Source organism: Hippopotamus amphibius, chromosome 6 (assembly GCF_030028045.1).
Source record: "Hippopotamus amphibius kiboko isolate mHipAmp2 chromosome 6, mHipAmp2.hap2, whole genome shotgun sequence".
Taxonomy (NCBI): Eukaryota; Metazoa; Chordata; class Mammalia; order Artiodactyla; family Hippopotamidae; genus Hippopotamus; species Hippopotamus amphibius.
This window is the reverse complement of record NC_080191.1, coordinates 125,947,529-125,973,145: the sequence shown is the minus strand read 5'-3', so window position 1 is coordinate 125,973,145 and position 25,617 is coordinate 125,947,529. Positions and strand designations below refer to the sequence as shown.

The window sequence follows — 25,617 nt, the reverse complement described above, 5'->3', positions numbered from 1 at the left end:
AAACCCTTTACATATTTAACTTCCTTAATTTTCACTAAAAACCCTATGGATAGGTACTATTATTACCTTCATTCTACACATTAAAAATGAGGCACAGAGATGGTCAGGTAACTTTCACAATGTCACAGAGACAGTAAGTGAACGAGAAAGGGATTCAAACCAAAGTGCCTTGGTCTCCTCTCTTCCTTTTTCCATCTTATTTTCTCAATTTCTCTCTCTATTCCCCTTCCTTCCAATCCCCTTCTCTCCTCCCACCTGCCCCTCTTAAGTCTTCAAATGTCTGTTAACCATGGTTAACAGTGGAGTAGGAAGAAAAACACGGAGTGGAGAGGGTAAGGTTTCACTCTTTTCTCCATATTCAGCCTTATTGTTTGGAAGATCATGTATTACCTTTGTAAATAAAAATTGTTAAAGGAAAAATAAAATCAATGAACACATTTCAGTCCAATGTAACCAGTAAGTATTTATGCATGGTTGTGTACCAATGTGGGGTCAGAAAATTAAACATTCCACACACCTGGTCGCTTTGACTCTTCAACTACTTTAAAACCTCATCTGGTAGAAAGAGGCAGAAAGCATGCACTAGAGAGAAAAGAGACCATAAAGAAAACGAGCGTGACCCATCCTCATTTGTATTCTTTATCCGTCCCCCGTGTCCCCAACCCCCACCCCCCACCCCCCTGGCTTAAAAGCAGCAGGAACGTAAAAGTTGGAGGTCAAGGCCAGAGTCAAGGAATTTCCCTTGAGTCAGCACGGAGAGCCCACTTTGGAGGCGGTTACTCCGCTATTAACGACTTCCAAGTTCCAGCTGGTGGCCACGTCCTAGTTCCTCGAGACCCTGACCCTCAGAACCAACGTTTTTGGAGCGTCGCCAGGGGCAAGATAGGGAGCGGGCAGCCTCTTCGCTCCTTGAGCCTCACCTGGGTGGGGGTCTCACCTCCAAGTCTCAGGCCCTGCAGCAGCGACGCGGGGCCGCAGGAGGCAAGAACCACCTCAAGCGCCCAGGACCCCTGACCTCAGCTTGCTGTATCCTGACTGTCCAGGACCACGCCAAAGGCAAGGCGCACGCGCAGGAGTGGGGAGGCAGTGGGCTGGGAGGGAGGGGGAGGCAGAGCTTAGTGCTGGCTTCACAGGGTGGGGGTGGGGTATCAGCGGCCTTGGGAATCGAATGGACCCCAGAAGCCGAGCCAGGACTTAGCGAGCAGCCCAGCTGGCCCCCTCCTATCCCGGCCAGGCCCAGACCTTTGCAATGCCAAGGGGTCTCCTGCCTGAAACCACCCTGTAGGCTGGGCTTTGCTTAGTCCATCTCTTCACGACACAGAGCAGCGCTGGATCATAGCCAGAACCTGGGCTCAGGGTTATCTGCCAGCATTTGGGGGTCTTAGAAGGGACATTTAGTAGAGCCTGATAGCTGTTGTTGAACAGTAAGTATTAATGAGGATTGTGGCTGCAGCCAAAATTATGCTAGGCACCCTGGAACACCAGAAGAATTGGGAAGACAGGTGGGTTATCACATAGAGTCTAAAGCCATTAACTCAGGAGTCCATCTGCCTGACTTGAACCTGCCTTCAACGTTCAAGTTATTTAGACAGTTATTCCTGCAAGTCCTGGCAGGGCCACTTCCCAGTTCCAGCAACAGGCAGTCAGTGTTTCCTCTCTAGTTTAGCAACTTGAGATACATGATTAGTCCAAGCGTGATTTGCTTACTGTCAAGTGTCAGGCAATTCAGGGTCCCACTGTTCTTCCTGGAACTTTCTTAACAATAGAACTTTCCCTTAATACAACCCTGGCAAGTATGACAATTGTAGGCCCTTGAACACTGAACGAGCACAAGGAAATGAAAAATAAATGAAAAGGGAAACGAGTGGGTTTCTGAAGTTAGATAGAAGTGGCACATAAAAGGGCTAAGTCACAGATTAGCCAGCCTTCACATCTGTAAAGTAACTGTTCTTTCTGACTGAAGAGAGTGAAATAATACTGTACACACTATTGAATCAACAAGCACCAATTAATTGTCTTGGACAAGACAAACATGCTCTGGCCTTTGAGAGCTTGGGGAGCAGGTAGAGAGACAGTAAACCTGTAAAAACTGCTCCTTGTGTGTCTCTCCATTTCGTTCTGTAACTCACAGATGTTTATTCCCTTAAATGAGCCAAGCTCCCTCCCTATTCAGCCTCAGGACTGCTACCTACACAGTTTCCCCTGCCTCTAACGCCTCACCCCATCCCACCCCACACCTCCGCCTGCATGGCCTGGTTGATTTTAGACTTCCTTTGGCTCTCTGATCTGAGTTTCTTGACAGCCCTACCACCACCATCATCTAATATGGTGCCTCCATCTCTCTTATAGAACCATCACTTTTAATTACCGCACTTAAAAGTACTTATAATATTGTACTTAATTTTGTTTAATTGTCCATTTCTCCATTTTTGTTCTACTGCCTGATAGATGGCATTGCATGCTTACAATTTTTAAACGAAAAGGAGGATCTTCTTGGGAACACCAGATTTTAGTTAAGGATATGAGGGATTCGTTGACTTTTTTTTTTAATTGAAATAGACTTGACAAATAATATTATGTCACTTTCTAGTGTACAGCATAGTGATTTGACAGTCAAAAACATTACAAAATGCTTACCATAATGTCTAGTAACCAATATAACCATACAAAATTATTAGTTATTGACTATATTCCTTATGCTGTATATTTCATCCACTTCTGTATTTTATAACTGTAAGTTTATACTTCTTAATCCCCTTCACCCATTTTGCCCAACCCCATACTCCTGTCCCCTCTGGCAACCAGCAGTTTGTTCTCTATATCTGTAAGTCTTCTGCTATTCTATTTGTTCATTTGTCTTTTAAAGATTCCATATATACGTTAGATCACAGGGTGTTTGTGTTCTTTTTCTGATTTATTTCACTTAGCATAAAAACCTTTAGGCCCATCCATATTGTCTTGTCACAAATGGCAAGATTTCATTCTTTTTATGGCTAATATAATTGTGTGTGTGTGTGTGTATAAGTGTGAATGTACATCTTCTTTATCCATTCACCTATTGATGAACATTTAGGTTGCTTCCATATCTTGGTTATTGTAAATAATGCTGCAGTGAACATAGTAGTGCATATATCTTTTTGAATTAGTGTTTTTGTTAACTTTAGGTAAGCAGTCTGAAGTGGACTTGCTTGTTCCTATGGTAGTTCTATTTTTAATTTTTTGAGGAACCTCCATGCTGTTTCCCATAGTCACTGCACTAATTTGTATTTGCACCAAAGTCCCTTTTCTTCACATCCTCACTACCACTTGTTATCCCTTGTCTTCTTGATAATAGCCATTCTAACAAAGGTGAGGAGATATCTCATGGGTTTGATTTCCATTTACTTGATAATTGATGATATTGAGCACCTTTTCATGTGTCTATTGGCCATTAGTATGTCTTTTTTGGAGAAATGTTTTCCAGGTCCTCTGCTCATTATTTAATCTGATTATTTGTTTTTCTTTCATATTGAGTTGTATGATTTTTTTATATAATTTGGATATCAGACACTTATTGGAGGAATTATTTGTTTTTTATTTACCATTTATGATGACACAGTAGGAAGCTTTAGCAAAGGGCAGGAATGGCTGGAGAGGGCTTGGGAAGGACTGATTCATATTCATGTATAGTTCAAGATAAACCAATCAGATAGAGTTTTGTCACATACGCTAATTGTAATTAACAGGCATATAGAGAGTTGGGATTTAAAGTGGAGAGATAGCAAAAATAGTAACTGGATAGTAGTGGAGAAAACTAGAATGTTATCAAGGCACTAGAAAAGGGAGGTTCTGAGTACAAAGTGTTTGTTTGTTTGTTGTTTGTTTTCTGTAGAAATGACCAATACAAAATTTCAGTTGGATTATCATGGTATTACAGCTCCTATAAGCCCTGGGTGTACGTTTTTTAGTAAAAGCATGTTTTGATATATAAAATGAGGTCAAGGTTTTCTCAAATTTGCTGTTCACGCTGGACAGAACATGTCTTCGGGACCTGGAATTTCCAGAGATATTTGTAATAGTGTGACCAGATAACTAACCCTTCTCCTTCTCATGTCTGGAGCCCAGCCCTGAGGCTGGATGTAGATCACATGTTCCCCTCAGGCTGTGTACATTGTGAAGGCTCTGATTTTTAACTTGGTTACCATGTGAGGTCTTAGGTTCACAGCTTTTCTTCATGGCTTTCTGCCTCATTGGACCCTCAGGGTTTTAGAAATTGTCCACTATCCTGGACTGACCAACCACTTCTAAAGTCCTACACAGCAGTGGGGAAGGGGTCAAGCTCAAAGGGTTTAAATGGCCAGATGTGGCTAGACCAGATGAGCAAAGAGGAATATTCCATGTGTATGACTATATAGCTTTAGAGTGTCTTGCTTCAACAGTCATATTTGACTTATAAATTTGTAGACAGTATATTAATATGAGTCTTCTTTTTTCAGAACTCTCTAAATCATGGACAACCAAAGTAAGTGATTTGCTTTGTTTACTTTCCACCCTATAATGTTAATTCTCTTGTTAACAGGTTATTTGTTATAATGTTTTATTCAGTTTCAGAAAGGACACAATTTGCTTTGTGTTCTTTATGTTTCACAATTCAGTGCGTTGTTCAGTATTTGTACTACAGAGAAGATGTAGACAAATATCCAATACTGCCTGTTTTCCCCTCAAAAAACAAAAAGATACTTTAGAGAAACCTAAGAAATTCTACTGAGAAATACATAATTTATACTACATTCTAGATACACATCCAGATCAGTTTCCCCTTTTCTGTGTACATTATATATATATTCAAATCATACTAACAAATAATAAATTTAAGATGTCAGTTCATAGTGTAAAATCCTCAGCTGTATCCCTTGATATATATTTCATAACATACACAAGTGTATAGGTTTAAATAAATGCCAATATTATGTTTGGGTTCTCTATCTCTCAAGAAACTTCTGCAAAAGATGGATATTGATCAAGCATGTAATAAAAGACCTCTTTTTAAAATTTTAAAGTTCTAAAGAGAAAAACACTATATATTTGGGGAAAATATCAAGAACAAAATCCTAAGAACAAAGTTAGAGGACTGATGTTACCCAAAATCTAGAAGACTTACTACAGCTACAGTATCAAGACAGTGTGGAAGTTGCAAAAGAACAAAAAAATATTGGTCACTGGAACAGGATAGAGAACCCATCGTTAGATACCCATAAACAAAATCAACTGATCTTTTAAAAAGGAACAAGGCAATACAATGGAACAAAGACAGTTTCTTCAACAAATGAATTAAAAGGGTATATTTAAAAAGGCATTAGTGTGAGGTTTAGTCTTCTAAGTCTTACTTTTGTTTTAATTGAAATGTAGTTGACTTATAATATTATATTAGTTTCAGGTGTACAGCATAGTGATTCAGTATTTTTGCAGATTATACTCCATTATAGGAGTATAAGATAATGCCTATAATTCCTTCTGCTATACAGTATATTCTTTAGCTGACTATGTTATACAGTTTATATTTGTTAATCCCATAACCCTAATTTGTCCCTTGACCCTTCTCTCTCCCCTTTGGTAACCACAAGTTTGTTTTCTGTATCTGTGAGTTTATGTTTTGCATATACATTAATTTGTATCATTTTTTAGACTCTACATATGAATGATATCATACAGTATTTGTATTTCTGATTTATTTCACTAAGCATAATATTCTCTAGGTCCATCCATATTACTGCAATTGGCATTATTTAATTCTATTTCATGGCTGAAATATTCAGTATTCAACTTTATACATATGTGTGTGTATGTGTATATGTGTATATATATATATGCACATACCAATTTTTCTTAATCCATTCATCTGTTGATGGGCACTTGGGTTGCTTCCATGTCTTGCCTGTTGTAAATAGTGCAGTTGTGAACATTGGGGTGTATGTACCTTTTTGAATTAGAGTTTTCCTTTTTTTCCAGATATATACCAGGAGTGCCTGGGAGTGGGATTGCTGGATCATATGGTAGTTCTATTTTTAGTATTTTTGAGAACCGCCATACTGTTTTCCATTGTGAATGCCTGAATTTACATTCCCACCAGCACTGTACAAGGGTTCCCTTCTCTCCACATCCCTTCCAACATTCGTTGTTAGTAGACTTTTTGATGATAGCCATTATGATAGGTGTGAGGTGTTACCTCATTTTTCTTTTGATTTACATTTTTCTAATAATTAACAATGTTGAGCACTTTTTCATGTGCCTGTCAGCCATCCATATGTCTTCTTTAGAAAAACAGCTATTCAGACCTTCTGCCCACTTTTTGATTTGGTTGTTTGGTTTTTGATATTGAGTTGTATGAGCTATTTGATATTCTGGATATTAACCCCTTGTCAGTCACATCATTTGAAAATATTTTCACCCTTTCTGTAGGTTGTCTTTTCGTTTCCTTGATGGTTTCTTTTGCTGTGCAAAAGCTTTTAAGTTTAATTAAGTCCCATTTGCTTATTTTTGCTTTTCTTTCTTTTGCCTTAGGAAACTGATCCAAAAATGTATTTTTTCAATTTCTGTCAAAGAGTGTTCTGCCAACATTCTCTTCTAAGAGTTTTATGGCGTCCGTTCTTACACTTAGGTCTTTAAACCATTTTGAGTTTATTTTTATATGTTATGTGAAGGAATATTCTAATCTCATGGTTTTACATGTTGCTATCTAGTTTTCCCAGTACCTCTTGTTGAAGACACTGTCTTTTCTCCATTGTATATTCTTTACTCCTTTGTTGTAGATTGACCATAGATATGTGGGTTTATTTGGGGGCTCTTAATTCTGTTCCATCAATCTATGTGACTGTTTTTGTGCTAGTACCATGTGTTTTGACTACTGTAGCTTTGTAGTACAGTCTGATGTCTGAAATGGTTATACCACAAGCTTTGTTCTTCTTTTTCAAAATTGCCTTTGGAATTCAGGGTCTTTTGTGGTTCTATATAAATTTTACAATTATTTGTTCCACTGTGAAAAATGTCGTGGGTATTTTGATAGGGATTGCATTAAATCTGTAGATTGCTTTGGGTAGTATAGCCTTTTTACAATATTAATTCTTCAATCCAAGCTCACAGGATATCTTTCCATTTCTTTGTATCATCTTCAGTTTCCTTCATCAGTGTTTTATCGTTTTCAGACTATAGGTCTTTTGGCTCCTTTGTTTAGTTTGTTCCTAGGTATTTTATTCTTTTGGGTGTGATCTTAAAGAGGATTTTAACTTTCTATTTCTGAAATTTCATTAGTGTGTAGAAATGCAACAGATTTGTGTATATGAATCCTATATCCTGCAACCTTGCCTAATTCATTTATTAGTTTCAACAGTTTTTAGGTAAAGACTTCAAAATTTTCTATATAAAGTATTGCATCATCTGCAAATAGTGACAGTTTTACCTCTTCCCTTCCAATTTGGATACCTTTTATTTCTTTTTCTTGTCTGACTCCTGTGGCTGGGACTTCCAATACTATGTTAAATAAAAGCAGGGAGTGTGCACATCCTAGTCTTGTTCATGAATTTAGAAGGAAGGCTCTCGACTTTTCACCCTTTTGTATAATGTCTGTAGTTTGTTATAAATGGCTGTTATTATATTGAGATATGTTACTACTATATCCACTTTGATGAGAGTTTTTATAATGAATGGATGTTGAATTTTCTTAAATGCCTTTTCTGTGTCTATTGAGATGATCATGTAATTTTTATTCTTCCTTTTGTTCATATGGTATATCACATTGATTGATTTGCAAATGTTGAACCATCCTTGTGACCCTAGAATAAATCCAACTCGATCATGGGGTATGATTCTTTTCATATACTGTTGGATTTGGTTTGCTAATATTTTGTTGAGGATTTTTACATCTGTATTCATCAAAGATATTGACCTGTAATTTTCTTTTTTTTATAGTGTCTCTAGTATCTTTCATATCAGGGTAATGGTGGACTCATAGAATGAATTTGGGAGTGTTCCCTCCTCTTCAACTTTTTGGAATGGTTTGAGAAAGACATGTATTGGTTCTTTTTTATATGTTTGATAGAATTACCCCCTGTGAAGCTGTCCAGTCCTGGACATTAGTTTTCTGGGAGTTTTTGTTTTTTTTTTACCTACAAATTCAATATATTAGTTTTTTTAGTTTTTTTAAACTACAAATTCAAGGACTTCTTGTCATTGAGCTATTCAAATTGTCAATTTTTATTCTTTATTTAGTGTTGGCAGGCTGTATGTTTCAAGAAATTTGTCCATTTTTTCTAGGTTCCAATTTGTTGTTCATAGTATTCTCTTATGATTTTTTTATCTATATGGTATTGGTTGTTATTTTTCCTCTTTCATTTCTTAGTTTATTTGGGTCCTTTTTTCTTCTTAGTGAAACTTGGGTAAAGATTTATCAATTTTATTTACTTTTTCAAAAAACAGCTCTTGATTTCATGGATCTTTTCTATTTTTTAAACTCTATTTTATTTACCTCCTCTCTGATCTTTACTATTTCCTTCCTTCTGCTGACTTTGAGCTTTGTCTGTTATTCTTTTTCTAATTCTTTTAGGTGGTAGGATAGGTTGTTTATTTGAGATTTTGTTTGTTTCTTGAGGAAGGCCTGTATCGCTATAAACTTCACTCTTAAAACTGCTTTTGCTGCATCTCAGAGATTTTGGAAAGTTGTGTTTTCAGTTTCATTTGTCTCAAAATATTTTCTGATTTCCTCTTTGATTTCATAATTGATCCACTGGCTTTTTGTAGCTTTTTAGATCCATTGGCTTTTTAGTTGTTTAGTCTCCACGTGTTTGTTCTTTTCACATTTTTCCTTCTGTAGTTGATTTAACATATCATACTGTTCTGGTCAGAAAAAATGCTTGATATAATTTCTATCCTCTTAAATCTGTTGAGGCATATTTTGTGGCCTACTATGTGATCTATATTGGAGAACATTCCATGTGCACTTGAAAATAATGTGTTTTCTGCTGGTTTTTCATGTAAAGGTACTGTAGATATCTATTAAATCCAACTGGCTATTTTGTCATTTAAGACCCCTGTTGATTTTCTGTCTGGATGATCTGTCCATCGATGTCAGTGGGGTGTTAAAATCCCCTACTATTGTTGTATTATAGTCCATTTCTCTCTTTATGTCTGTTAGTATTTGCTTTATATATTTAGGTGTTCCTGTACTGGATACATATATGTTAATGAGTCTAATATCCTCTTCTTGTATTGACCCCTTTATCATTATATAATGCCCTTCTTTGTCTTTTGTTATAGGCTTTGTTTTAAAGTCCACTTTGTCTTATATGAGTATTGCTCCCCCCACTTTCCTATCATTTTTGTTGGCAAGAAATAACACCTTCCATCCACTCAGTTTCAGTCTCTGTGTGTATTTACCCCTGGAGTGAGTGTCCTGTAGGGAGCATATTGAAGGGAAGGGTCTTGTTTTTTAATCCAATCAGCCACCCTATGTATTTTGATAGGAGTATTTAGTCTATTGACATTTAAAGTAATTATTGGTAGATATGTACTTATTGTGATTTTATCACTTGTTTTCCAATTGTTTTTGTAGTTCTCTATTCACTTCTTCTTCTTCCTCTCCTTCTTCCTCTCCTTCTTCCTCTCCTTCTTCCTCTCCTTCTTCCTCTCCTTCTTCCTCTCCTTCTTCCTCTCCTTCTTCCTCCTCCTCCTCCTCTTCTAATTCCTCTTCTTCCTCTTCTTTTTCTCAAGTTGTGGTTTGATGATTTTCTTTTTAGTAATATGCTTGGGCTACTTTCCTTTGGGTTTTTGCAAATCTACTGTAGGTTTTTGATTTGTGGTTACCATTGGGTTCATATATATTGACCTATACTTGTATCTACTTGATTTAAACTGGTAGGCATTATAATTCACACACATTTTAAAAATCTACATTTTTTTTTTACTCCTATCCATCACATTTTGTGTTTTTGATGTCATATTTTACATTTTCAGGCATATCCCTTAACTGTTTATTGTAGTTCTAGTTACTTTTACAATGTTTTGTCTTTTAAATCTGCCTACTGGCTTATTTAAGTTATTTTCTATCCTTATTGTAACACTGCCTTTCCTAGTGGAATTTACCCTTTTCTATAGACTCTTACTTATTTTCCATTTAGAGTAGACCCTTTGACATCTCTTTTAGGGTAGACTTATTATTGCTGAATTCTTCTAGTTTTTGCTTGTCTGAGAAGTTATCTCTTTATTCTAAATGGTAATCTTGCTGAGTAGAGTATCCTAGGTTGCAGGATTTTCCCTTTCAGCACTCTGAATATCATTCCACTCTCTTCTGGCCTTCAAAGTTTCTGCAGAGAAATCAACTGAATACCTTATGGGGATTTCCTTGTATATGACTCTTTTTTTTTTTTTTTCTTTTGCTGCCTTTAGAATTCCCTCTTTATATTTAACTTTTGGCATTTTAATTTGATATGTCTTTGTGTGGGTCATCTTATTGGGGACCCTCTTTGCTTCCTATATCTGAATACCTGTTTTCTTCTTTAGGTTTGGGAAGTTTCAGCTATAATTTCTTCAGAGACATTTTTGATACCCTTCTTTCTCTCTTATCCTGCAACCCCTATAATGCAAATGTTGGCACATTTAATGTTATCTCAGACATCTCATATGTTGTGTTCATTTTTTTCATTTGTCTTTCTGTCTGCTGTGCTGACTGAATGACTTCCATTATTTTACCTTCCAGATAACTTATGCATCTCTGTTTCATTTAGTTTGCTACTCATTGCTTCTAGAGTGTTTTTTTCATTTTATATATTGAATTAGTTTTGATTGGGGATTTTATATTTTCTAATTCCTAGTTAGGATGATCTGTATTTAGGTCAATTCTCTCCCCTAAATCAGTTAGCATATTTATTAACAATGTTCTGAAATTTTATTTGGTAAATTACTTCTGTTTTATTACTTATTTTCCATGGGTTTACTTTTGCTCTTTCAATTGAGAGTAGTTCCTCTGTCTTTCATTTTTCTTAACTTTCTCTGTCTCTGTTAACTTAGATGAAACAGTTGCCTATTGTGGTCTTGAAAGGGTGTTCTTGTATGAGAGTGTCCCTCTGCAGATGGGAGGGCTGGATATGATGAACACCAGTCACATGTTTCCTCAGTGTGTGCTGGCAGTTATCACCTTGGTAGGGGGTGTGGCTGGTGATAAAGGAGCTAGAGCCTGAGCAGGCTATGAAGCAGAACTTTCTCTTTGCTCATTGGCCATCACCACCCTGTCAGTGGTGAGGTCTGCTACCATGTTGCTGGAGCAATAGCCCTGATGGTCAGGCTCAAGCTGGCTTTGTTCTCTTTATGTGTGTGTTTTTCCTTCTCCTTGCACCAGGTTCTTTGCTCTAAAGGTGGGGACTGGTGGAGCAAGTAGGACTCATGTGCTGACAGAGGTTCAGTGCTCTGCCTGTTTAGGCACCTGTGGCTCAGATAAAGCCCACAGTGGCTTTTTCCCTGGCTTTGCTCCCCCCACCCTGATCTAGACCTGCACTGTTGCATAGAGTGGGCTAGGTTGTAGTGTTTGCTCAGCTAAGGCTGAGACACACAATGTGAAGGTCACGGGAATTGCAGCTGCCACCAGAAGTCTGGGCTGCTTCTGGGGCACCACTCGAGTAAACACAGTGGCTGCCACCATCCCACCTGAGCTATCATCTGGGGACCCAGGTAGTCTCTATCCCCAGGTCAAGTATTTCCCCTAGTCCTGCCCACCCAAGATCTTGTGCCAAGCTGTGGTGTGGAGTGAGTGAGGCTGGGGTGTTCACTTGCCTCAGACTGGAGAGTGTGGTGAGGTGGCAGCCACTAGGGCATACCACTGTTCACCCTTCCTCAGGGCGAGCCAGCACCTACACACTCCTTGTGAGTGAAGTCTAAACTTCTCTACCCTTTCTATCTGCTCCAGCATTTCTCCAAGTAGCCAAGGAGGCCTGCTTCCCACACATAGGACCCCCAGAACTAGGACACCCAGTCTGTGGCTCAACCTGTTCACTCCACAGGGCAAGTGTCCACCCATGTGTTCTCCCTTTTCCTCTGACTAACCTCCCAGGGGCACAGTCCTGATCCAATCACTCTTCTTCACATTCTCCTGATTACATGTGTATCTTTGTTACAGCCTTGGTTGTACAGGAGTCTTTCTACCAGTTTCCAGTTAGTTTTCCATGAGAATTGTTCCACATGTAGATGTATTTTTGATGTGTTTGTGGTGAGAGGCGAGCTATGTCCTCTTTCTCCGCCATTGATCACCCTCTGAAAAAGTCTTTTCAGACTTACTCTTTAATGAGGTATGTGTTTTGTCATCTATCTTCCATTTAAATGTATTTATAAATACATTTTATAATTTATATTCTTAGTATTAAATTTTTCATAGCCTCTGCTGTTAAAATATTTTGAGACACAGTCCTTTCAAATTGTATTACATTTTTATGGAATTGCTATTCTGTGTACTGTACATATAAGCTTATGAAGCTTCACTGTTTACAAATTTTCATGGAATACAGAGTATACACTTACTAAATTCTTCCCATACTATGTTTAAAACTTAAGGCAATTTTGCCTCTTAAACTTTTCATATTCTTTTGTTTTCAAATTGTATTTTCTAGAGAGCTGAGGGTACAAAATTGTGAAATTTAATTTGTAACTTAAGTGTCATAGTCAACTTTTTTTTTGATGACAGGATCTTAGGAAAGGGATAAACCATGGATTAAAACCCCAGGCAAGTTGTTAACCCAGAAGAGTATCTGGACAGTACTAGGTGGAACTGACATACCTTTACCTCTATACCAAGGTTCTTAATAGCAACACTGTAATATTTGGGAATGGATAATTCTTTATTTCGGGGTGCTGTTCTGAGCACTTTGGGATATTTAACAGCATTTCTGGCCTCTATCAACTATATCACTCTCTTCTGCATTTGGAACAACAAAAACATCTCTAGACCTTGACAAATATTCCTTAAGCAGGCAAAACCAGTGCCAGATCTATACATATGGGAAGTTCCATTTGTAAGAATTCCAGAATTATCATTTTTTGCAGGGTCATTTGGTTCTTGAAATGCTGACTTAACACCTTTATTGTGGGCCCTCTACCCAATGCCATATCTCATTTCCATGAAGGCATTCCAGAACATGTATGTGACACTGTTGATTTTTTTTTTTTTTCACTTTCTTAGGTTTCAAGCATATTTTCATCTGAATTTTAAAGAATAAGTGTAAGGATGTAGACCAACTTTATATACAGTCCAAAACCCTCAAAATAGAAGTGGATATGAAACAACAGATATTTTACTGAAAAACTATTGAAAGATAAAAACACAAACCTTAAGCTCCATAGAAAAAGGATGTCTAAGCAGAAATTTTTAGTTTGTAGATAACTAAAAGAATTGATATTTTCACTTTTCTGTGCAGTTACAAATAATCTCACTTGTTCATATTTTAGCATCTCCAGGATATAATGGCTGTCCTGCCCCCCAAGCTGGCAATAGTGAAACCCAGGCTGAAAATCACGTCCAGGATAGCAAACCTGAAACCCAGGCTGAATATCCTGATCCCCAGCCTAGTTACCCTGGAACCCAGACTGAATATCTAATCCTACCAGCTGGCGATACAGGAGCTGGCCTAGTTGGCATTCCTGTCCAATACCAGCCAGTGTCTCTTCAGCCAAGTGTGCCTGCAAGACTACTATGGATTCCAGAACTAACACTTTCATCAGACTGTCCACCAGGGTTGGAACATTTAAATCAGGTAACTTCAAATACATAAAAGACTCTTAAAAAGTAAAACTGTGTTTCCAGTTTACTTAACGACATTTTCTTGCTAACAAATTACTCTAATTCTAGACAAGTTTTACTAGTAAAGCAAACACAACTGCCTTAGGAAATTGTGTGTCCTATGATCTTGAATAGAATCTGCAATAATAACCAATAACAAACCTTTACTAAGCACTATTTTCCAGGCTTTGTTCCTAAATAGCATGCATATATTAACACATTTAATCTGTTAGAAACTCTGTGATATATATGTGCTATACTTATCACCATCTTCTCAAAGAGGAAACTGAGGCCTAGAGAAAGTTACATAATTTGCTCAGCATCAAAATGCACAGGAAGTGGGAATGGCTTTTTAGTTCTGGAACCTTGGTTCTGGATCCTGTGCCCTTTAATCCCAACACTGAATAATTTCCTAGCAGTTAGAAACAAACATCAAGTAAAGCTTAGTGCTCAGTTTCAACAAGTGGTAACAAAATATGACTTAACTTTTGAATATATGACACAACTTTTAATTATAATTAATAAAATTACACATTATGTTGCTTTTATTGTTTTGAAGACCCAATTTTATAAATGCAACCATAAAGGGAAAACACGTCCTACATTTTAATGTACTACATGATAGCCTATCTCAGCAATGTGATGTTTTACATTTGTTTGATGTTAGAAATCTCATAGGTAAAGCAGAATGGGAAGTTCTATGTGTCCAAACTATACAAAAATAAACCTGTGACATCACAACCATTTTCAAAAAATGAGCTGTGTCTCTTGCACTGTCTGTACTAATTTTATATCCCAAAATGCACTTGGGCATCATATATTATAATAACTTTATTAGTTCATATATTCTCCAAGAAATAAAGTTTTTTTTTAAATCAAAGACTCACAAAATATGTAGAGGAAGTTATCACCTACTAGAAATCATATACACTTAAAAAGAAAAATTTTGAGCTTTGTACTAAAAAATCTCTTTAAATGGATAAAATGGTCTTCATATTTCCTAAACTCATTCTAAAAGATCAGTGTGTTTTTATTTTTAAAGGGGTTTTAGTGTAAGGCATTTTATTCCACTTGAATCTGCCCACATTAATAGTGAACACATTCAATAGGTATTTTTTCATTTATAAGTATATATAAATAGTTTATATTACTTTTTAGTTTTATACTGATAAGTAATATAAACCATTATTAAATATTTACAATATTGATAAATATTGATAATCATTTATATGCATGCTTATAGCTTAATTTTTTTGTTTACTCTAATAGCTAGATCAAGTCCAGGTTCATCAGCAAATTGAACTTACAGAAGGTATGTATTCATTGTATTGCTTACATTTGTTTTAGAAAGAGGGGACATTCACATAGATAAAGGCATATCAACAACCACAAGCATAACACTTTTAGTGATGGTTATTTACAAATGTCTCTCTTCATGAGAATGAATTGATGAGGATTATCATTAGCTCATTTCTTGAAATTAGGAGTCAAGTGGTAAAATACTATTCCTATGGGTATCTGTCCTCATGATAAGGACTCTTAGAAAGAAAATAATCAAAATTTATTTTTGTTCCCTCTTCTCTCCAGACATCTCTTCAGGGAATCTGTCTCTTTACCTGACTTCTATAACGTCAGCTATTTTCTCTCCAGTTTCTGAACCTTGACATTGGCACAGAGCCACCAGCAATGGTTCATGTTAACTTATTACCATGAACTAACAGTTACCTTAGTGCATTTCCAAAGAGAGTGAACTTTTTTAATTTGGATGGGGATGTTTTGGAAAATCATATTCCTGCTCACGGTTTCTCCTAGGAGCTCAGATGAACCCTATAAAATCTGTGTTCCATGGGCTCTGTTCCATGGACTGTGAATTACCAGGTCAGATGAAGGGACACTGCAATGTTGGAGTGTGCTGACCAGCAGGCCCAGCAGCCTGGCTTCCTAGAAGAGCACTCCTGCTTGTGCTAAATGACTCCTTTGACTCTACCAGGTGTTTTCAGTGCTTTCCATGTGCAAGAATAAACTTAGGAAGCCACTAGATGCTTCAGGACTGTTGCCAGGGGAAAGAGAACCTGCGTAGATTAATGAACCAGAGTGTCTTGCTTCCAGAAATAAGGAATTTAGTGAAAACTTCTAGTTGTAGAATATATCTGTAATTCCATCTTTATATCTCTGGACAGTTCCTTTCCAGTAGTAGATTTAGAACCTGAATTTTACTAGCAGAGTAATGGATTTGGTTAAAATATACACTTATCACCTATTACATTTAAATTACTTATAATGGACCAGTTCAAGATAGTGTCAGAACAGGCTCCTGAACTCACCTCCTCCCATGAACACAATGAATCTATAGCTACCTACAGAACAATCCCCTCTGACAGAAATTCAGAAACTAGCGGAATGACTCTACACATTGACTAAGTGGAAAAAAAGTAAAATAAAACACTGAAATGGGTAGGAGACGCTATGACACACTGTCTTGCCATAAACCCTACTCCTGGAATAAGAACACAGACCAAAAGGGAACTCACATCTCCCAGCTTCTTACTGAGGAATGAAGGGTTTGACCTCACACTTGGTGCCCCAACTTTCAATATTTCTACCAGAGAAATGGGGCCACCAAAACCTCTAACTTTGAAAGCCAATGGGACCTACATCCATGAGACCCACAATGCTACAGAGAGCTCAGAGACACTTTTTAGGGTCTCATTTGAGTCATCATAGCTAATCCCTCCAGGCCCAGTACATAGGCAACAGACTGAAACAAGCACCATCTTTCTGTGCAAGTATGCTATTTGGTTAAATAAAAAAACACCTTTAAAAAATTTTATATTTGGGTGCAGGTTCTAATTTAACACACATGTAGGGACCTACTACAATACTCTTCGGAGACCATGGAGGCCAGTGGAAACTACTTACCTACTTTACACTCTGAGGTCACTGATATCTTCAAAAAGGAGTTTATACACATCTGGCATCCCCAGCTTTTTTGGCTGCCACCCACAGGACAAATACCTTGATAGCCTTGCCTCTGGGAGCCAGCAGGGCTTGTTTCCATGGGTTCAGCAGGATGGTAACAAAGAAACAAATAATCTTAACTGGCTACCCACCCCAACACCATGGCTCAGTGCATAGGAAAAGAGAGAAATATCCATCTCTCAGTCTTCTCCTGAAAAATATATATTTGTATACTTTACAAAAGCTATAGCCTGAAAGTCCAGCTTCCAATCAGCCTTCATCTAGGTGTTGACTGAAATCCTCTTCTTTAGGACACTGACAGATCTTAGCACACCCTCAACCACTGTTAACCACTAAGAATAAAGAAGGCTGCTTATACAATCACAAAAGTTTGAGACAACCAAGAGCTAGGACGGGGTTGAACAAGAAGTTTCACCTCCTAGAAAAGGCCACTCAAGACTGAGAGAGGTGAGTGTTTTATTTAATGCATAGAAATCAACATGGGGAGTCAAGAAAGTAAAGAAAAAGAGGAATATATTACAAACAAAAGAACAAGATAAAAACTCAGAAGAAGACATTAAGTGGAGATAAGTGATTTACCTGATAAAATAATTCAATACAATGATTATAAAGATGCTCACCATGGTTAGGAGAATAATCAAGTGAGAATTTAAACAAGGTAGAGAAATATAAGAAAGTACCAAACATAGATACAGAGCTGAAGAATAAAGGAAATGAAGTGGAAATTTCAAAAGGGGTTCAACAGCAAAATAGATGAAGCAGAAAAGTGGATCAGCAAATCTGAAGACAGGCAGGCAGTGGAATTCATTCAAATAAAGGATCAAAAAAGAAAAATGAAGAAGAGTGAAGATAGCTTAAGGCATTTAAGCAACATCAAGTGCACTAATGTTCATATTATACGGATCCAAGAAAGAGGAAAGGGACAAAAGATGTAAATTGTTGTATCAAATATATAAAACATGGTCAACGGAGAGAGTAAAAATGTGCATCTCTAGGATTTGTTTAAACTCCAGTTCTTTTCAACTCAAGGGAACTGTTATAAGGTGTTTTATGTAACTCTAATGGTGACCACGAAACAAACATATATAATAGATACACAAAAGATAAAAAGAAAGGAATATAAGAATATTACTACAAAAATTATAAAAGCACAAATGAAGATCAAATAGAAGAGAGGAACAAAGTAATTACAAAACAGCAAGAAAACAATTAAGAAAATGACAATATTAAATCCATAACTATCAGTAATTACTTTAAATGATCTAAATTCTCAAAAAAAAAAAGAAAAAAAAGAGTGGCTGAATGGATTTTAAAAAACATGATCCAACTACATGTTGGCACAAGAAACACACTTCAGCTTAAAGAACACACACAAGTGAAAGTCAAGGGATGGGAAAAATATTCCAAGAAAATTTTAACCAAAAAAGTTGGAATAGCTATACTCATATAAGACAAAATAGACATTAAGACAAGGACTGTAATAGGAGGCAATAATGCCATTAGTGACAATCCACTGAGAGGATATAAATTTGTAAATATTTGTGCACCCAACATAGGAGCCCCTGTATATATAAAGCAGATATTAACAGACATAAAGAGAGAAATAAACAACAATCAAATAATAGTAGGGGACTTCAATACCTATCTTTCATCAACAGATAGATCATCCAGACAGGAAATCAATAAGGAAACACTGGACTTAACACTTTAGACCAGGTGGACTTAAAAGACACTTATAGAACATTCCATCCAAAAGAAGCAGAATACACATTTTTCTTAAGTGCAAAAGGAATATTTTCAGGATACATCATATATTATATTACAAAACAAGCCTTAATAAATCTAAGAAAACTGAAATCACACAAAGCATTTTTTTTTCAAACATAATAGTCCGAAGTTAGAAATCAAGTACAAGAAGAAAACTAGGAACTTCACAAATGAGTGGAAAATTGAAGAAAGGGTCAAAGAAGAAATCAGAAGAGAACTCAGAAAATATCATGAGACAAATAAAAACAGAAATACAACATACCAAAATTATGTGATGGAGGAAAAGCAGTTATAAGAGGGCAGTTTGTATTGACAAACACAACATTAAAAGATAAGAAAGATCTCAAATAAACAACCTGACTTTACATATCAAAGAATTAGAAAAAGAACAAACTAAGATAAAAGAATTAGAAAAAGAACTAAGATGAAACAAGTAGAAGAAAAAAAATAGGAGGAGAAAGCTCAGAGCAAAAATAAATGAAATAGAGACTAAAAAGACAATAGAAACTATCAAGAGAACTATAAGCTGGTTTTTTGAAAACATAAACAAAATAGGCAAACAGCTACACTTACAAAAAAAAAAGTGACTCAAATAAATAAAAATGGAAAGAAAATATGTTACAACTGACACCACAGAAATACAAAGGATCATAAGAGACAACTATGAACAATTACATGCCAACAAATTGGACTACCTAAACAGATACATTCCTAGAAACATCCAACAAACCAAGAATGAATCATGAAGAAGTAGCAAATTTCAGTAGACCAGTTACTAGTAAGGATATTGAATCTGTAATGGATAACCCCTCAACAAACAAAAGTTCATGACCAGATGGCTTCAATACTGACTTATACCAAACATTTAAAGATGAATTAACATTCATCCTTCTCAGAAAGATGTCATCAGCTACCCTGTGGGTTTAAGGTATGGGTGTGGTCCCCCACATGTCAGTGTGTGTAATTATTTTCTCTGTATCAATTTAGTTTATCGAGAGAATGAGCCCCTAATATGCAACCTGGGAACAATAAGCCTGGCTGTTGGCACTGTAGCAGAGTGAGGGAGTCACTCGGCCCAAGGACCAACCAGCGCCGGTATTTTTTATCAATGGTTTTTCAGCTGTTTGTTGTGATTGGTGTACTCATGAAAGGAGGTGAGCTCCAGATCCTCCTCCGACTCCCTCTCTCAGGAGAGGTTCTGCAGGCTGGCATTCAGGCCCACAAGCTTGCCCACACATCTCAGCCCATACCGTGGTCCTCAGGCTTGCTAAGATGTCGGCCAAACCCACTTTCTGCTTCATGAAAGAGGCTTCTTGGCAGATCCTGACCAAGAAGGCGGTTCTGATGGTAACTAAAATGTGGTCCTGTCTCTCAGAAATTCACAGACAATGCAGGAAGGGAGGAAGCAAACTTATATTACCACTGTAATACAATGTGATGACATTAGATTTCAGCATGTTTGGGCATAGTCAAAGCTTGTTGCCTGCCACCACACAACTAAGTAAAAGGCAAATTGCTCCTGTTCTTATAAACTAGCTACATTGACTGACTTTTATCCAGTACAGTATTGGTACTAGTTCCTTTAGAAAATTAGCTGACATTCCCCCAAATGCATTATTTTTTAAAAAGTTAACTTTTTAAAGTATATTTGAATTTATACCAAAAATTTATATACATCTTTTTCTTACATATTCAATGTTAATTAAAAACTATGCTTATTTCATTTCTCATTTTTAGACTTGTCTTACATGTCTTAATTTTGTTTAATGAGGAGAGTTGGGGCCACAGATTTGTTTTTTAGAAGATAGTCTCTAGGGAGGAGACAAGATGGCAGAGTAGGAGGATCTGGAGCTCACCTCCTTTCCTAAGTACACACAGCTGAAATCATAACAAATGGCTGAAAAACCATCGATAACAAATACTGGATTCTGAGGAGTCAGGACCAAGATGGTGGAGGAGTAGGAGGCAGAGTTTACCTCCCTCCACAGAAATATTAAAAATATATCTACAAGTGGAACAGTTCACACAGAACAGCTACTGAGTGCCGACAGAAGACCTCAGATGCCCAAAAAGAAAGAAATCCTCCTCATAATTGGTAGGACAAAAGGAAAAAGAAAAAGAACCAATGAGGACAGGGCCTGTGCCCCAGGGAGGAAGCTGTGAAGGAGGAAAGGTTCCCTCACCTTGGGAAGGTTCCTCACCAGCAGAGAAATTAGACCGGGTGGACAGGGAGATTCAGAGCCTAAGAGGGGAGAGCAGCAATCAATTTGTGGAAGGCAAAGCAGAAAGGAATGTGCACAGAGGGTCGGCACTGCCACCCTGTGCACCCCCACCTGAGATACTCCTCTCTTGGTGAGGGTGGGGATCAGGCACTCAGACTCCGAAGCTCAGTCCTGAGAGAGGACCAGGGTTAGGTGTCAAAACAGCCTGAAGAGGTTGGGCCGTGGCAACTGAGGGTGTACTAGAAAGAAACCTGGGCCTGCCAGAGAGGCAAGGCACCATTATTGGGCAAACGAGGAGAGGAGCAGGATCACCATAAGAACTTCTATCCCTGTGAGCACTCCCAGGCAACAGGATACTGCCTACAGGAGCTCAAGGGGTGGGTGCAAGTCACCACCGCCATCTTGGGCTTCAGAGGCTGGCACTGGCCACCTCTTCCAGACCAGCAGGCAGATGCCAGAAGTGTGTGGGCAGCTCCAGCCACTAGCAATTCTACAGCGGGCCCCAGGACCTGCCCTTGCTGACCAAGAAGGGTGCAGAGAGGTATCCCGACTAGAAAATCCACCAGTGGGCCACAGGACCCACCCCCACTGACCCAGAAGGACACGGACAGCTCTGGCCACTAGGAATTCTGGCAGCAAGCCCAGAACCTGCCCCTGCTAACCTGGAAGGGCACGGACAGATCCAGCCACTAGGAATTCCACCCATGGGCCCTAGGACCTGCCCATGATGTCCTGGGAGGGTACAGATAGCTCTCACTACTAGGAAATCCACCAGTATGTCCTGGGACCTGCCCCAGTGTCCCAGGAGGGTGCAAATAACTCTTCCCACTAGGAAATCTGCCCAGAGAAGTGGCTGAAACCACAGAGGAGCCCCACGGGCTGTGTGACTAAAGAAGAAGAGTTGAAATCTCTCCTCACAGCTGTGCAAACTGAGGAGTTACACCTCCGCTGACGGCCTCCTAAATTCTGTGCCTACGAAACATCCAAAAGAACAAGTGCTCTTGCAGCTGAGACAGGTCTGGCTTTAGTGGCTGTGGGCTCTGTGGGCACATACATGCAGGGGTTGCGTGAGATCAGAGTCCAAGCTGCCTCCTTAGCCCCTATAGGTGTACAACTACTGTGTGACTAATGCAATCCTAGGACCTGACCTCGGTGGACCTGTACCAGTGGCTGTGTGAAAACAATGCATGAGAGTCACCAGGGCCAACTGCCAGCTACACACAGTTACGGTTAGACTGAGAGCAGTGCCAACAACAATATACTTTGTGAGCCCACACAGTGGGTGAAAGGGGACACAACAGAGCATATTTACAGGTGAACTGCTTCAGAAAAGGAATACTCAGTGGATTTTCTCCTAGTGGGAGTGCTCCAATCCCACCTACCTCACACCACAGATCAGAATCACAGCTAAGAAACAGATCTGGGGGCCTCTACTCCAACAAGTGGGGAGCAGACCCTGCCCCTGACAGAGCACTGAAAACCACAGAGCAAAGGGGAGGCCCCACTCAATATCTAGGGCAGCTGTGATCACTACAACACCAATCAAACCCCCATCAAGGGGATAATGGCACAAGCCTCTGGACCACCCTCACCCACCAGGGGGGCAGACACCAGAAGCAAGAGGAACTATGATCCTGCAGCCTGCAGAAAGGAGACCGGAAATACAGTAAGACAAAATGAGACAACAAAGAAATATGTTGCAGATAAAGCAGCAAGATAAAAACCTACAGGAACTAAATGAAGAGGAGATAAGCAATCTATATGAAAAAGAATTCAGAGTAATGATAGTTCAGATGATCCAAGACCTCAGGAAAAAAATAAAGGCAGAGATCAAGAAGATACAAGAAAACTTTAACAGAGACCTAGAAGAACTAAAGAACAAACAAACAGCCATGAACGAAACAATAACTGAAATGAAAAATACACTAGAAAGAATCAATAGCAGAATAACTGAGGCAAAAGAACAGATAAGCGACCTGGCAAAAAGAATGGTGGAAATCTGTGCTGTGGAACAGAATAAAGAAAAAAGAATGAAAATAAATGAGGGGAGTCTCAAAAACATCTGGGACAACATTAAACACACCAACATTCAAATTATAAGGGTCCCAGAAGAAGAAGAAGAAAAAGAGAAAGGACCTGAGAAAATATCTGAAGAGATTATAGTCAAAAACTTCCCTAATGTGGGATAGGAAATAGGCACCCAGGTCTAGGAAGTGCAGAGAGTCCCATACAAAATAAACCCAAGGAGGAACAGACAGAGACACATATTAATAAAACTAACAAAAATTAAGTACAAAGAAAAAAATATTCAAAGCAACAAGGGAAAAGCAACAAATAACATACAAGGGAATCCCCATAAGGTTATTAGTAGATTTTTCACCAGAAACTCTGCAGACCAGAAGGGAGTGGCAGCATACATTCAAAGTGATGAAAGGGAAAAACCTACAACCAAGAATATTCTACCCAGGAAGGCTCTCATTCAGATTCGACGAAGAAATCAAAAGCTTTACAGACAAGCAAAAGCTAAGAGAATTCAGCATGACAAAACCAGCTTTACAACAAATGCTAAAGGAACTCCTCTAGGCAGAAACACAAGAGAAGAGAACAAAAGAGGAAGAAAAAAAACACCTACAAAACAAATCCAAAATAATTAACAAAATGGCAATAAGAACATCTGTATTGATACTTTCCTTAAATGTAAATGGATTAAATTCTCCAACCAAAAGACATACATTGGTTGAACGGATACAAAACAAGACCCATGTATCTGTTGTCTACAAGAGACCCCATTCAGCTCTAGAGAGACATACAGACTGAAAGTAAGGAGATGGAAAACGATATTCCATGCAAATGGAAATCAAAAGACAGCTGGAGTAGCAAAGCTTATATCAGAAAAAAATAGACTTTAAAATAAAGACTGTTACAAGACACAGAGAAGGACACTACATAATAATCAAAGGATCAATTCAAGAACAAGATATAACAATTATAAATATATATGCAACCAACATAGGAGCATCTCAATATATAAGATGAATGCTAACGGCCATAAGAGGAGAAATCGACTATAGCACAATAATAGTGAGGGACTTTAACACCCCACTTACATCAATGAATGGATCATCCAGACAGATAATCAATAAAGAAACACAGGCCTTAAATGACACATTAGACCATACGGCCTTAAGTGAAATTTATAGAACACTCCAGCTGAAAACAGCAGAATACACATTCTTTTCAAGTGCACATGGAAAATTCTCCGGGATAGATCACATGCTGGGCCACAATGCAAGCCTTGGTAAATTTAATAAAACTGAAATCACAACAAGTATCTTTACCAACCACAGTGCTGTAAGATTAGAAATCAATTACAGGGAAAAAACTGCAAAACAAACAACATGTAGAGGCTAAACAATATGTTACTAAATAATGAGTGGATCACTGAAGAAATCAAAGAAGAAATCAAAAAATACTGAGAGACGAAAACAAAAACATGACTCAAAACCTATGGGATGCAGCAAAAGCAGTTCTAAGAGCAAAGTTTATAGTGATACAAGCTTGCCTCAGGAAACAAGAGAAATCTTAAATAAACAACTTAATGTTACACCTAAAGCAACTAGACAAAGAAGGACAAACAAAACCCAAATTTAGTAAAAGTAAAGAAATCATACAGATCAGAGCAAAAATCAGTGAAGTAGAGATCAAGAAAACAATACCAAACTAAAAGCTGGTTCTTTGCGAAAATAAAATGGATAAACCTTTGACCAGACTCATCAAGAAAAAAAGAGAGAGGACTCAAATCAATAAAATTATAAATAAGAAAGAAGTAACAACTGACACTACATAAATACAAAGAATCATAAGAGACTGCTACAAGCAACTACATGCCAATAAAATGGACAACCTAGAAGAAATGGACAAATTCGTAGAATGGTACAACCTTCCAAGTCTGAACAAGGGAGAAATAGAAAATATGAACAGATCAATCACAAGTAATAAAATTGAAACTGTGATTAAAAATATTCCAACAAACAAAAGTCCAGGATCAGAGGGCTTCACAGGTGAATTCTATCAAACATTTAGAGAAGCGCTAACACCTCTCCTTTTCAAACTCCTCCGAAAAATTGCAGAGGAAGGAATACTCCAAAGCTCAGTATACAAAGCCAACATCACCCTGATACCAAAACCAGACAAAGATATCACAAAAAAAGAAAATTACAGGATAGTATCATTGATGAACATAGATGCAAAAATCCTCAACAAAATAGTAGCAAACCAAATCTAACAACACATTAAAAGGATCATACAACATGATCATGTAGGATTTATCCCAAGGATAAAAAGATAATTCAATATACACAAATCAATCAACATGATACACCATATTGACAAACTGAAGAATAAAAAACATATGATCATCTCAATAGATGCAGAAAAAGCTTTTGACAAAATTCAATACCCATCTATGATAAAAACTCTCCAGAAAATGAGCATAGAGGGAACCTACCTCAATATAATAAAGGCAATATACAACAAGCCGACAGCAAACATCATTCTCAATGATGAAAAACAAAGCATTTTCTCTAAGATCAAGAATAAGACAAGGATGTCCACTCTTGCCACTTTTATTCAACATAGTTATGGAAGTCCTAGCTACAGCAATCAGAGAAATAAAAGGAAAACAAACTGGAAAAGAACTAAAATTGTCACTGTTTGCAGTGATATTATACATAGAAAATCCTAAAGATGCTATCAGAAAACTACTAGAGCTCATCAATTAATTTGGTCAAGTTGCAGGGTACAAAATTAACACACAGAAATCTCTTGCATTCCTATACATTAACAATGAAATATCAG

The 25,617-nt window shown here is 37.7% G+C and overlaps 1 protein-coding gene across 1 annotated transcript in view; it reads left to right on the top strand.

The window, feature by feature from the left end:
* Nucleotides 1-289: 289 nt before the first annotated feature.
* LOC130854962 (phospholipid scramblase 2-like) overlaps nucleotides 290-25,617 on the top strand; it is a 51,855-nt gene continuing 26,527 nt past the window's right edge. Inside the window, exons 1-4 of the mRNA XM_057737793.1 lie at nucleotides 290-332; nucleotides 850-1,281; nucleotides 13,462-13,766; nucleotides 15,062-15,104. Of these exons, the coding sequence (XP_057593776.1) occupies nucleotides 290-332; nucleotides 850-1,281; nucleotides 13,462-13,766; nucleotides 15,062-15,104 (823 nt within the window). The remainder of the gene's footprint in view (nucleotides 333-849; nucleotides 1,282-13,461; nucleotides 13,767-15,061; nucleotides 15,105-25,617) is intronic.